The 15001-nt window shown below is 30.9% G+C and overlaps 2 protein-coding genes across 2 annotated transcripts; one reads left to right on the plus strand and one right to left on the minus strand.

Moving 5' to 3' along the window:
* Nucleotides 1-277: 277 nt before the first annotated feature.
* LOTGIDRAFT_76404 (hypothetical protein) lies at nucleotides 278-1428 on the plus strand (the record flags this gene model as incomplete). The annotated part of the gene is made up of 3 exons (XM_009063442.1): nucleotides 278-370; nucleotides 923-1016; nucleotides 1247-1428. Coding segments are annotated over 3 exons (369 nt in total), but the record flags the coding sequence as incomplete, so codon positions are not given.
* Nucleotides 1429-6956: 5528 nt separating this feature from the next.
* LOTGIDRAFT_101404 (hypothetical protein) lies at nucleotides 6957-8442 on the minus strand (the record flags this gene model as incomplete). Its single annotated transcript, XM_009063488.1, has 3 exons — nucleotides 6957-7168; nucleotides 7388-7481; nucleotides 8332-8442. Coding segments are annotated over 3 exons (417 nt in total), but the record flags the coding sequence as incomplete, so codon positions are not given.
* Between the last annotated feature and the right edge of the window lie 6559 nt (nucleotides 8443-15001).

Raw genomic sequence — 15001 nt, forward strand, 5'->3', positions numbered from 1 at the left:
GTAATTGTATACTATTTCAACAGGTGTATGCTGCACAATGAACAGTTTTAAAGTTTGCGTAGTTTTGGGTCTAGTCGGTGTGCTGACAATTCCAGCACTCTCGGCTAAAACGAAAGTGACAGAGGCAAAGGTCAAGAAAGGGGAACCAATTTTAGATGAAAAAGACAGACAAAGAGCAAAGAAATTTCGACCAGAAGAAGAAGTAGAATATCTTGTAACAGAAGAAGTTTATTTAGATGTTGATGTTATTGATTATTATGGTGCAAATGATCACTTATCTGGTAGATTAACAATTGCTATGTTTGGTGATCTTGTACCTATGACATCTCTCAACTTTATTTCCTTGTGTAAGGGATTTAAGAAGCGAAATGTAAGTTTTTGATTAATTTTCAATAGAAAAAAAAATACCAAGAATTGTAAAGAAAAACTCTGCCACATGGAAATTATTTTCTGTTTTGGGGCCTTACAACCAATTTATTAAAATCAAAATCGATGTATATCATCAAAAATGTTTTTATTTTATTTTTATTTTTATTTTTTTTTTTTTTTGTCTTCATGGTCTTGTTAGATAATTTTCAAAATATTGTCCGGAATAAAACATAATAAGCATTATAAGTATGTTGAATAAACATACATGTTGAAGTATAGCAAAGATAAAAAATATAGTTATGTGACATGTTGAAAAGCCGGTAAAATACCGGTAAATAATATAGTAGGTTTGATATTGATTGATCTAGTGCCACGTTTAGACAGTCAATAACTTAAGAAACTTCTGTCACCACGTAAATCAATAATCACCAAATATCTTACTACTTTTATTCATCTATTCATTTCTTCTTCAATTCTTTCTTGTTCTTTTTTTACATTCATTTCCCTATCGTGTTTAATTCTTTTAATATTACTTTTTGCTTTTTAATTCTAGATTTTATATAAATATGCTGGTACTGAAATTCACAGAGTCGTCCAAGATTTTATCATTCAGGGTGGAGACGTTACACACAAAAATGGAGAGGGAGGTAGACCGAATTTTTTATATTTTTTTTTGTTTTCTTTTTTAATTATTATTCATAATTGTAAAGGCTATCCAATATATTATAAACTGGTCGTATATAACTCCTACAATCAATCTTATAACTGCCCTGTTGTAACGACGTCGTTGATTAGTCGAGAGGATGTGTCGCGCGTTTTGATTGGTTTGTTTCGTCAGATTCACAGAGCTTGACAACTTGCTTACTTTCTATTTTAGGTATGAGTTTATATGGTCCAATTTTCGACGATGAAAACTACAAAATAAGTCATTTGTCAGCTGGTATTGTATCTATGGCTAACTACGGACGTAATTCTAATGCTTCACAGTTCTTCATCTTATTACAAAAATCACGATGGTTAAATCAAAGACACGTTGCTTTCGGCAAAGTAATCAAGGGATATGTAAGTATAAATTTAAATGATTAATATTATAGAAAAGTGGTATATCACTGATAGAATAATGCGATTAATGCATTTATTTCAAAGCAATCGCTCTATAAATTGGGCACTGTAGTTGCAGCAATGGTTGCTTAAACGCATTTGTGCACCAACGATTTTAAAACTGCAAAAAAAGGTATTTGGATCGTCCTGAAAATTTTAAACTTTTGGTCAGGGAATAGTACGACGATTATTAAAAACTTGTGTTTGAATAATAATTATTTTTCTTCGTTTCAGAATCTGTTACGTAAAATTGGATCTATCAAGTCCTCACCTAAAGGCACTCTGTATTATAAGATAAAAATTGTCGACTCAGGAGTTATTGGTATCCCTGCTAAATACTTATTAAGTAAAGAACAAATGGAAAGCGAAGAGGATATAGAATAAATATTAGATATCTGTAGATAATTATAATAATTTATGCTAATTTATTCATATTTTGTACATCACAATATATATATACCCAAATAAGTGTACATTGATAAGGACTTAGTGGAGGAATAACATCAACCTCTGTGATAAATATAGTGCACCATTATTTTTTATCTATACAAGTTATTCAATAGAAATGCTAAATTCTCCGCGATCTTGATGATCAATTTATAAACCTGTTAGTTGTACTTAAACTTTTGTGTATAGTTCCTTATTTTCTTAATCTGACTAGTAAGGTAATGTCAAATCCTAATCTATTTTTTACAGAAAATCACACTGTAAATGAGAAATACAAACTGCACTTTCAAATTGTAACTATGTGTATAATATGATGACATCTCACCGCTCATGTAAAATAAAATGATGTCACAAATCCTGATATCGAAATTAAAAACGTATATCGACAGGTGTACAAAATATAATTATTTTGGCATTACCTTCAATGTACAGACTATGTCTTATTAGGAAGAGAGTATTCATCATTTGGGATTATTTGTGTGAAAGTGTATACTTATTTTTCAGTTGATATTGTCATTGTATGTATTTTATGTTTTACCATTATTAAATGTCATCAATTCCTATCAAATGCTTCTCATTCATTTAAAAAGATAAGAATATTATAGCCCTAATGCCTACTTTGTATTGCGGTAATACTAGCAGGCAACTCCTCACAGAGCACATATTTTTTTTCGCAGACACCTGATTTTGTGATTATTTCAATCTTGAATGGTCTAGGGACATTTTCTATATTGTGATGTATAATTGCACCCAGTAGCTTAATCAATAAACCACAATCTTTAAAGGAGTGGAATCGCAGACTCTATCGATGCGATACATGATAATGGAAGAGATTTTTTAACAATTTTATCGAAATTGCATTCCTAATATTCATTAAGCATAGAGGAATCTAATTCTAAAGCATAAAGACATACGACAGAAGCATAAAATGATATTTTCGAGTCGAGAGTAGCCTATCATCATCTTCACAATGTCAGGCTATTACGAACTGCGCCTAATATTGGTAGCGGTTATCTTAACATTGTAAAGATGGAGTAGCCTACCATTCAAGGAATTTCGTTCCAAACGCAGAGGTCGGTGTCAAATAACCTGAACGATCAAGTTTGTGTGAAAGTGGCACGTTAGTTTGGCTGACTGGAATTCAGCATTTTAGAAACACAAGAATCATAGGATTTCAACAGACTATTTTTCTTTCATCAAATTTACAACTTAAATTGACACAATCTGAATTATTTTCTGAAATCAAATTCTATATGACATTTCACATACCATTTTTATATGCGCAATATTTAGTTATTTAATAATATATTAAAACTAGTGACTTTTTAAGCAAAACATAGTATAGGCATTTACTGTATGATTTTTCAAACAAAAAAACCCAAAAACCTTCAGGGTTCGTGTTATAAATTCTGAATTGTTCGAAGGAATTGAATATTATAAGCGACTTTATATGCTGTGGATTTCTGGGGTAAATAATATTTCAATTACCTGATTAGATAAACAAGATTTCTGAAATATTTTTTCTGAGTGCAAAAAAAAAAAATGCTTTCAAAAACGACATTTTCAACAAAAATGTCAGAATTAAATTTACCTCGGACTAAGATATCATTTAGATTTTTATTACGGGTATAGGCGATAACTAAATCATTTGTAAAGACTGTTGGAAATTTTTCTTGCAATTCTTTGTAATGACGGATAATTATTCGGGGAACTTGACCAGCTGTGTTGTTGTATTGAATAACAAAAGGTATAATTTGGAAATCAACTTGGGTGTTCATTCCTAAAGGATGCATGGTTTGTAATTTGTTTATCCAATAATTTTCGCGAATGAGTCGAATTTTCTTTGTATCAATGCCAGGTTGTTCGTATATCTGTTCAATGGGAATAATTTTCAGGTCTGTTAATTGGTGATCGGGTTGATTGAAGTGTTTTGAAACGGTTTTATTAATTTTTTTTAAGTTGATGTCAGACTTATGATGGTTGAAACGGACCCTTAACGAATTTTTTGTCTCCCCAACGTATTGTTCGTCACATTTTGTGCAAGAAATGAGATAAATAATATTTTTGCTGTTGCAGTTGAGTCTTTCATTTGCTTGAAATATGGAATCTGTGCGTCTATTTCGGAAAGAATTTGTTGGTAAAATGAAGGGACAGGTTTGACAGCGATGGTTGTTACAAGGATAAACTGAAGAATTTGGTATTGGCAAAAGAATCGAATTATTTTTAGCAGAGATTTCAGCAACTGTTGAGCTTTTAATACCTCTCAAGAACCTTCTAGAATATCCACGTTCGCGCAATTTTTGGAAAACAATTGAACAAGCCTCCTCGAAGTCCTTCTTGCGCGTACAAATTCGGTGAAATCTCAAGATCTGCGACTTTATAATGCCAGAAAAGGTATGTTTAGGATGAAAAGATGATTTGAATAAAAGTTGGTGAGTATCAGTGGGCTTAAAAAAAACTTTAATATCTAATTGATTGGTTTCATGAAAATTGGTATAAAAAAAACTGTGGTGTCTAGAAAATCAATCTGTTTGTCGCTAATATTAGAAGTTAATTTTACAGAAGGGTGGTGGCTATTGAGAGTATCAAAATATTCCCAAAATTCATCTATTGTATGAGTCCAAATTAAGAAAATATCAAGAAATCTTACATATAAAAAATTGGTAGTTTAGGACAGAGGAGTGAAACTTCTCTTTCCCATTCTGCCAAGAAAATGTTTGCATAAGAGGGCGCAAAGCGTTTTCCCATGGCAGTTTCTGAAGCCTGAAGATAAATATTTTCATTGAAAGTAAAGTCATCACGTTTTAAACAAATTTCCAAAAGTTCAAGAATTTCTATATCTGGTCTATCAGGATCGGGCTTTCGCTCGAATGCCTGCTTTACAGCGCGTAATCCAGAATTATTGTCAATTTTAGTATACATGCTTTGAACGTCTAAAGAGACTAAAAGAGCATTTTCTGGGATCACGAGTTTCTTTACCTTTTCCACAAAGTCGTTGGTGTCTTTGATATAGGCAAGATGTTTTGAGGCAAGAGGCAGTAAAAAGTGATCAATGTATTCTGATACCCTGTACGATTCGCTTCCACAATCGGAAATAATTGGGCGACCTTTTGGGACTTTATTTGGAGAGAACCACTCAGTTTCAGGATTTTTGTGTATTTTTGGGCGGGTAAAAAGATGTCTTTGACGTGGTTCTTTTTCTGGCTTTTAATAATCAAATTGTTTTTGCTTAATGTAGTCTTTCTGAAGTAAATTGAAGAGTAACCAGTTACTATTCAATATAAGGCACTGGCACAGGGTTAAAGTTATGTTTACAATAATTGTGATGCTAATATGCCATGAACTAAATCAAAGATGATCATAACGGTTATCCTATAAATCTTCTTGGACCTAATAAAGAAATTCATAATACTTATAATCTACATTTACGGAAATAACATTATTGGGACAATTGTCTGTGGAAAATCATTAGAATCATTCAACTTCTCAAGTTTAATTACAGACTAAGGAATATTCTGTGTTCTTTCGATCTCTCAAATCGATTAACAAATACACTGTTTAATGTGTGAAATACTCTCTACCGATCACTGAAATTCTCGAATGATGAATATAATTATACTTTATTGTGAGTTAATTGGATGTACGAATAAATTTGTTATTTTGTTGCAAATTAGCTTACAGGGCACATGTAATGATGCAGCCCGGATGTTCATATCTTTCCATGGTAGCAGAGGACACCATCACTTCAAAATATTTGGAATTGCAAAGTTCTTTGAAAAAATGTCCAAAATTACTAAAATTAGTGGGAAACTGGAAAACTTCAGACCTCTGCATGTGTGAGATTCGGCATTCATTATAAAATCACATGAGCTAAATGGGTTGTTTAACCAATGTCTAATAAGGAAAACTTTCCTTTGTAGCAATGGAACTGAAATAGGTCAGTGTCTACCAAGTAGGTTGTAATAGTCACAATTTGGATCATGCTAAAGCTCCTTAATGTATGCAGCAGAGACTGTAAGTGTTAAAATGTTGCATTAAAGCTCAAGTAATTAATCCTCAATTTGCTGAGCCAATAGAATAAATGGAAAGACAAAAAGGTTAACATTATTACTTTTTATTTTTATCGAGACAACACAGTTACATGACAACATCGACAATTTACATATAAACAAACACATAAATAAATAATGAATAAATAAGAGTAAATAAGAAAGCTATTGGTAAACAATAGACAATCTAATTAAGTTAAGTTCATTTGGCCGCGGTATTCACTTTATAATAAGATTTGAATATAAATATAAACCATGACCCAAGTGAAGATACTTGTAATAAGCGCTTTTAGCTGTAGATTAATTAAGATATTATGATATTATCAAATTTAACAGTATAAAATTGGAGCAGTGTGCTGTTATATGTATATATATAAGTTTGAATGAGCCATGGTTTTCAATTCAATTCAATTCAAAAACATAATAATAGGCTATACATGAAAAAAAATTACATAAATTTACAAAATGAGTGACGATGACAACACACAATATTACACGAACGATTATAATTATTATTTTTTATTAATTAATTTAATGTTGTTTACTTTCTATATCATCAGTATGCATTTGTTTTCGTGTTAAATCGTATTTCTCTACTTCATCTAATGAACAATCAGTAATTTTAATTGGTCGTTTTGGTGTAAGACCATCTTTTTGTGAACCAAGATCGTTAAGAGCTTCTAATACATCCTGTAAAAGAACAGATGAAAACTTACTTAATAATGATACCAATAATTATGCATTCATGAATAATTAGTAAAAAAAATGAATGAATAGATGTATAAATACATTATATACAAATTGTACAGTATCAGTTCTATGTGCTTTTGCTGTGGGATTCTGTTTAATAAATACATCTTATTTGAATAATTTAAAAGATAATGTATTGAGTCGATGTATTTAGAGTTCGTAGCACATATATTATATAGAGTCCATTATATTGTTATAGTGCATATATAGAGTCCAGATAAAGAGTACACCGAGTCAATGGACAGATTGAAATATTGAAATACTTACGTATCCTTTGACGATCTTTCCGAAAGCGACGTGTTTATTGTCAAGATATCTAGCTCTGGTGAATAAGATGAAGAATTGTGATCCGTTGGTGTCTTGTCCATGATTAGCCATTGAGATAATACCGGCACTGCTGTGGCTGATGACGAAGTTTTCGTCGTTGAATTTATCACCGAAGATTGATTTGCCTAAAAAATACAGATATTGTAATTATAATGAATACATTAACATAAATTATCCAAAAGATAATATATTTCTTTAAAATATGTTATTATTAAATATATTCTTTACATGGAAGACTTATATATTTAGAAAATTTTTGCCTCTAAAATCTATTATGAAACTTCACTGTGTGTGTAAAGTCCCCATCTCAAAAAGAAAACAAGAAATGGTATGCTTATACTTACTTCCAGTTCCATCACCAATAGTGACGTCACCACATTGGACTAACATATCTTTAACAATTCGATGGCAGTAGGTGTTTTTGTAGTGAAGTTTAGGCTGAAATGATTAATTTATCAATGATTAAGAACATACTTCAAAAGTTCATAATGTCGGGCTTTCAGCATGATGTTATTGTGTTCAATACCTAATGCATCTTACACATTAAAGTTTATAAATATGCCACAAAGTATGTTTCAATATAAAAGGACAAGTATAGGTCTACGCTATAAAAGAATGCAAAATTATGCTTTTACAAGTACGCGATAAAAATATGCAAGTACATTATAAGATATTATTTTAGTTCTTTGTACCCATGAGTAAGAAAGAGAAGCATGATGAACTATAGTATCGAGCTATTCAAGTGTAAAGTATTATGTTGTATTGATTTTAGAAACTTGCAACATGTTGTCAAGAATTTGTATTCTTTAGTCAAGTTTGTCATTGATCTTTACCAGTCTTTAGTTCCACGTCACCAAGACAATGGAAACATTTCTACCACCTCATTACCCCGTCTGTATAAATATTGATTGAAAATTTGCCACGTGAATACCAATATAATATTATTTGTGGTTTATGCTAATATATTTTTAAGATAAATTTATTTAGCATTTTCCTCTTGAAAAATAATAGAAAACCTTCTTTACGAATTTGAATCTTTTGGATATTCTTTATTTCAGTGATATGAATATATTGGAATTGGTTTATAAGTCTAACCATGCATGTGAAATCGCCAACATTCATTAAGTTTGGTAGTAGTGACGTCATAGTGATTCTCGTATAATCAAAATTGTCTACAGTATAAAGCTTTATGTAACACTCTCTCAAATTGCTTAAATTTGAGTATCTTAATGCCTAACTTCTTCTAAAGAAAACTAAAAAATTCTATTAAAAAATCAAATTAACTTACTCCTTTGTTGCCTCTTTTGAAACCTTTACATATTCCAGCGAAGTTAAGAGCTGTCATGGGAACTGAATCGCCGAATAAACCAATAGTGAAGGTACCTCTGAAGTCTTCTCCTTCGCCATCGAAATTTTTAACTTCGATACTGACAGTTGCTTCTTGAGTAACGGTGAAGTTTCCGCAATTTCCTACAGCAAGTACTGAGGCAACGGCAGCGAGGAATAAAAAAGCCATTCTGAAATTTGAAAAGATTGAAATGATTATCAATCGTGAAAATCTAACTCATTAACACTTTATATTACGTTTTAAATTTTAAAAAGTTTAAAATTTCAGAAACAACGTAAAAATAAATTTTACACTAAAGGCAATGTTCATGCATGTAAAAAAAATGTAAAAAATCTTAAAGATTCGAAATTCTACCAAATATTTCATTCGAAGGAAGAAGTAAAGAAAAAGTTCACTTACTTTGATGTGTCTAGGTAAAAAGCCAAATTGAAATGAATGATTTGCTGAGAGAACTGGGGAACTTTTAAAGAAAATTCAATGCCACGACGTCGTGTAATTGGGAGCCAATGAGCGGCATCTCAACTGGCGAAAATCGACAAATAAGCGTAATCGACCCAAGGTAAATCCACGTATTTTTACAGTCTTTTCATGGTGCTAGTATTGGGGATTGGGTTAATATGTTTTTAAGTTAAAGAGAGATGACATGTTAAATTACAACGTGGCTGTATTGTTAAATACTATAGCTGAACATCTGTAATACTATTTCATTGTCATTAGTCAAATTTAATTGCTTTGTCATGGAATAATGCATTCCTTTACATCTTTCATTCTTAATCCTTAAAATTTTCATATTGTATTAACCTGTTTCACAGCTTTCATCTCACGGTAAAACGTGTAATATTTCATGCACGGGATAGCCTTGTTAGATACTGCGCTGTTTCGTTTCCAAGCATTTTGGAACCACGATGATATTCGAAAATGCCTAAAAAGGAGGCCTTTCCCTAATGAGAGACAAAGAGTATCGAAATTTATCTAAAATAAGAAATGGTTTGTACTCTCACTTTATTTCTAACAAACTTAGAGTACGATTTCTACACAAAATTACCCCAAATATGAGTCATTTTTCCAATTTTTCTGTGGGGACAACTCTCTCAGATGCTTCATGGGAGGTTTGAGCCTATGCGCTTCCCCATTGGAGGAGGGAAAGGGGGGGGGGGGGGGGGTCGATGTCTTTTTGTGGAAAATGAATAAAGCCTCCTTACATAAAACATGATATACACTTGTAAATTGAACAACGTAAAAACATGTTGAATAAAAGATCAATTAGGATTGAGCAAGTGCAATAAATTCCAACTGAATAAGAATATCTTAGTGTTTGTAAGACAATCGAATTTAGAATTTAGACCCATACAAATACTATATATTTTTATATATATATCATCATACTTTTTGTATTGAGATACTTTTCCATATTTGGATGATCTGTAGGTCTGTCTAATACTAATATAGAAACGGTAGTTTCATTTCTTTGACATTTCACATTGCCTCATGTATTTAATGGGACAGAAGCGTCACTTTTTTTTACCTATCTGAAACGGGATTTTTTTGTAGCTAATCCAATCAGTAATAGTATTCAAAGCTCACCATCGAAATTGGAGACTTCAAATCCATGTGTGTCCAGAATTAACCGCATTTGAAAAATAAAAAGACGAGTCGTCTTTTCTTGAGACACTGCCATATATAGAAAAGACAACTATACGGAATTTCTAGTTTGAGATATTTTTAAAAGGAATTTTTCCGATTTTCGTACATTTCTAGTAGCCTACTTCTGAAGACTTCTGAATATATTTAAGACTCAAATCAACTCCCCAAAATAGGACATATGTCCCTTCCCTTTAACTACAGTAACTGTTGACGTAAACAATAATTTACAGATTCTGTGTGGGCTTAATGAATAAATACGGTATCTATAAATCAAGAATACATATCAATTTGGATTTTTAGAAATATGGAATATGGATTCGGATGATTAGATACTCTCAAGTTTTGTTCACACCGATAAATGTTTTGAAAATACTTTCATATTTGATGCAATATGTGTAAGGTCTTTGATATTCAAAAGAGTGGAAGAACTTTTCCACGTTTACTATTCCACGTGAAATGAATAGTAAAATCTGTATTGATTGTCGATCATCTTGTAGTGGACAATATAATAGATATTATTTCATCATTTATTCAAGATGTTGTCCAAGCTTTAATCAAACTATTCTATTGTCCAGTTTTACACATCATCATGTTCAAAAAAACACACTCATTAATCTTAAAGGGATGTTATCTAAATATTTGATAAGGAAGTTTAGAGTCAAAACTACCCCTATCGGTGTATATCGGACGCCAAGTTTCCATCCAATTAAAACAAAACACACTGTAGAAGCTTAGATAGAAAGCCACTTCCAGATCATTATTAATTACAATAATATAGTAATAACTTTATCCGATGATGAAGAGTAGGAAATACCCACACAGGGGATACAGGGGATGGAGTGGGGTGTGTGTGTTGGTGGAGGGGAAAGGGGGTGGGGGCATTAGGTAAATGGATTGTACCCCTAGTGGTGCAGAAAAGTAGAGCCTTAAACACTCCATTCACTTCAAGTCAGAGTATTTTTGTCTGTAACAATAAAACAAGCATGATTTCTTTTTTTTTCACATTCATTTATTTCAAATTAAATAACAACATTGCTCTTGGCAGTTTTACAAAATATAATTTAACACACAATTTGACATGACTTATAAAACTTCAAATGTTGATGTAACAATTTTTAAGTTAAAGTGTGGATGTCCATTGTCCAAAAGTTTCCAATATAATTTCCTATATGATTCATTGTATAACAGCTTAATTTAGGACACACACACTTTAAGAAGAAATTGTAGACATATTTATGTTAATACTGACAGATATGTCTAGACACATTTAGAAACTAATATTGTTAATAAACACTATCACAGCTAAAACCAACAGCTAACACATTTCTTAATTGATGGTATAGAGGAATTTCAGGCAAATTGAACAAATTTTATTAAGGATTTTGCATTCTACAAATAATATTATAGCACAAAGTCTTGGCAGAGCACAAAATAAATACCCTTCTCTCAAGACATTATTTTTGCAAATAAACAGTGAAAGTGTCCCTTTTCATGTATGAACATTTGAAAAAATTTTATAGTTTAATATTGCACTTGCTCTTTTCATAAAATAAATAAATTATATAAAGTAAATAAATTTGGAAGAGATATGTCATTTGGATTCCTCTAGTGTCTCCAGATTCAAATGTAACCCCTACGCCTGCAGATCAATATTACTGTCAATACAGACTTGTTGCTCTTTAGTTTTCCTAAAAATATTAAATTGGCCAATTACTTTGGAGAGAAACTGAGTGGTTATTACAAATTGGGATTCCAACATAATTACTTTCATGCAGTACTGTATTTGATTCTACTGGCATTGGTTGAAGTTTAACTTATTACCCAGCTCCAGTAGAACTGGGCAAAAGCCTTGATCAATTAAAACTCAGTGACAGGAATATCTACCTGCAGGCTCAAGGGCTAGATGACTAACCCTTGAAGATTTAAGTTGGGCTATGATATGAGTCTTAAAGTCTGTCAACATGTTTTTATAGATCAATAAAGATGATCAATGATTAAATCCTATCTTATAACCTGGTCACAGCTTGTTATATCAATATAATAATTGAAGATATTATCATTCCTTAAGAAGATTAAAGATCAATCTGTTAGCTATCTGTCATTAAAATGCCAGTGCTGTAAAATACAAGTTTTCTTAACAAAATGGTAAATGGAAACAACACATCTAGGGATGGCTTAAAGTGAGAATAGACAAAGTATGGTGTCTGGTATAGTGTACAGTGTGTGATAATCTACAATGTAGAAAATAGTAGAAGCCCATCATGTACGCACCAGTACCTTGTATGTTGGTTCTTGTATTTCCAACTGTATTGATTATTTCGCACCCTACACCACACCTCGTCTATTCGTGGCTTATGGCAGTCTAAATCATACTCATATCTATGATCTGGAGTAAACTTGTGTCCAGAATGACCAACTAAAATAAACTGTTTTTTACCATCTCAGGATGTACATTATTTTTTGATATTCAATAATTGAGGAGCATAGACTGGCAGTTCTCAGCATTTAACTGAACTTTCCCTACATTTGCCATTGAATTCTTCTTTTTCAAACATTTCAGTATTTCAAAGAATTTTCACCATCATGTTTCCACAAATGTTTGAAATTACCCACAATAACCAGTCCACAGTAGTCCTGTGTGTTTTTCTGTGATATATTTTGACTATTATGTTTTTCATAGTATTAAACATATAATATTCAAATATAATACATGCACATAAAGAAATAATTATAAAAAATGTGGATTTCATAAAATAAATAAAATGATTATATTGTCATGTATAAAAGAGAAATGATGTATAAAATTAAAGCAGGCAAGATGATATATATAAATATATTCAAAGATAAAATATTGCACAAAATGAAATGGATTTTATAAAAACTAAATAGACAAATAAATATTTGATCAACATTTTTTGAATCTATGCAAAGAAAATTAATGATGGAATTGTCAAAGGGATTGCTACTAAAAATACTGTACTAAGCTCATTGGTTGCTGGCATCCTACATCTAACCTAGTCAGTAGCATTGAAATTTATAAGTAATGCAGCATGGTTGATAACATAATACACATAAACTTGGTTGTTAACAGTTTACACATGGAACTTGGTTTTTAACATTATGCACATGAAACTTGGTTGTAAACATAATGCACATGAATGTGGTTGTAAACATTTTACACATGGAACTTGGTTGTTAACATTATGCACATGAAACTGGGTAGTTAACATTGTGCACATGAAACTTGGTTGTTAAAATTTTACAGGTAAATTGAATGTTTGTAATGTAAATGTTATAACCATTGAATGATAAAGTCTGATATAAAAACTTTCTGTTAAGCTTTGAAATATAATATTTTTTACTTAGAAAAGTTTACATAAAAACCATCAATTATCAAACAGACTGGATATTGTCAGTATCTTATTGTAATATGGTACTGCTATTATGAAACTAAGAACAAAACACACAAAAGTCACAAGATAAAAAGGTTGTACATAAATAACTTTTCAAAATAATGTGATTTATATGATACAAAATTTGAAGGTCTTCACAAGGTGGCCATTTTAATTTGAAAACTGCAAAATATACAGTCCTTGAATTATCAGCATTTTTGATCAGAATTCCAAAAGATTCTAAAATATAAGATATTTTAATATACATCAAAAGGTTTTGCAATTTGCTTTAAGTAGCATAATACATTATATTATTTTAATTCAAACAGATCAGCTGATAAAGTCAATAATTCAAGGCTTGCATTTGCTTCTTTCAAGTGAAAACCTTCAGCTTATGTGGTTTATTCTATAAAAATCAGAGACCAGCTCTTCTAAAGCTACAATGAGCCCTATTATAAAAAGACAAAAATATTTTAAAATTCTTCTATGTCGATTGTTACAGCATTATTTTTATAATGATTCTAGATCGCGAGGAAAATGGCTTAAGGCTATGATCAACATACATTAGTATTAGTGTTTGAAATGTATAATATCAAATTTTATCAAGAAATTTTACCAGAATGATACAGAACAGATGACTACCAATTTTCAAAAGAATTTTTTTTAGTTGCTTGTCTAAAAATATCAAAGAATTATTTATATAAGTGTACCATGAGTTCTACAACTTGCTGTTTCAGTGACTAATTTGAAGGTATTACATAACTGGAATTTCAATTTTTAACAAATAAGCCATTTTGTACTATTTTATTATAATGCTTTTTTTCCTGCAGGTTACTACATTTGCAATCCATGATCTGACAAGATATTTAAGTTGTGTGTTATCTGAAATTTGATCTTATCGTAATAAATGTTTTCACAATTTAAGCTTACCAGTCAAAACACTGATAAAGTGAAAAGATCCGAACAACTTTGAAAGATCATAGATAGCAAATGGAGTCACCTAGAGAAAAACCTGAAACAACACACTGAGGTTAACATTATAATCACTACAACTATTTCTATGTCAATATATGCCATTATGGTAAAAGGGGTGGGGTAAACTCTATTATTACAATTAATACATTCACAATATTTTGGCAAGGGATATTATACAAAATTATATTTACATCTACTGAATTTATAGCTCCAGTTTTAATTCATTTCAATAGGTAGAAATTAATAGCTAAACATTGCACATTGATTTCTATCTTAGAAAATTTCTATCTGACCCCTCAAATCTCAAAAGCAAAAAAGCACTTTGGTCCAACTAACTAAAAACAAAACAAAGAATAATTTCATAAAAAATATAACAAAATACAACTATAGTAGAGCTAAGATATAAATGCACCTTCAGTGTTCATTCAAAACATAAAGAATAACAATTACTTTCAGATACTTTAAGTAAAATTGTATACAATATGAGTTTGGATACAGTTTGGATACAGCTATTGATTTATCTGTATTTTCCAGTCATGTCTGATTGGAGCATAAAAATAGCTGACTGCAATTTTAGGACATTTTCTACGTAAATTTTT

This window comes from Lottia gigantea (assembly GCF_000327385.1).
Source record: "Lottia gigantea unplaced genomic scaffold LOTGIsca_58, whole genome shotgun sequence".
Lineage (NCBI taxonomy): Eukaryota > Metazoa > Mollusca > Gastropoda > Lottiidae > Lottia > Lottia gigantea.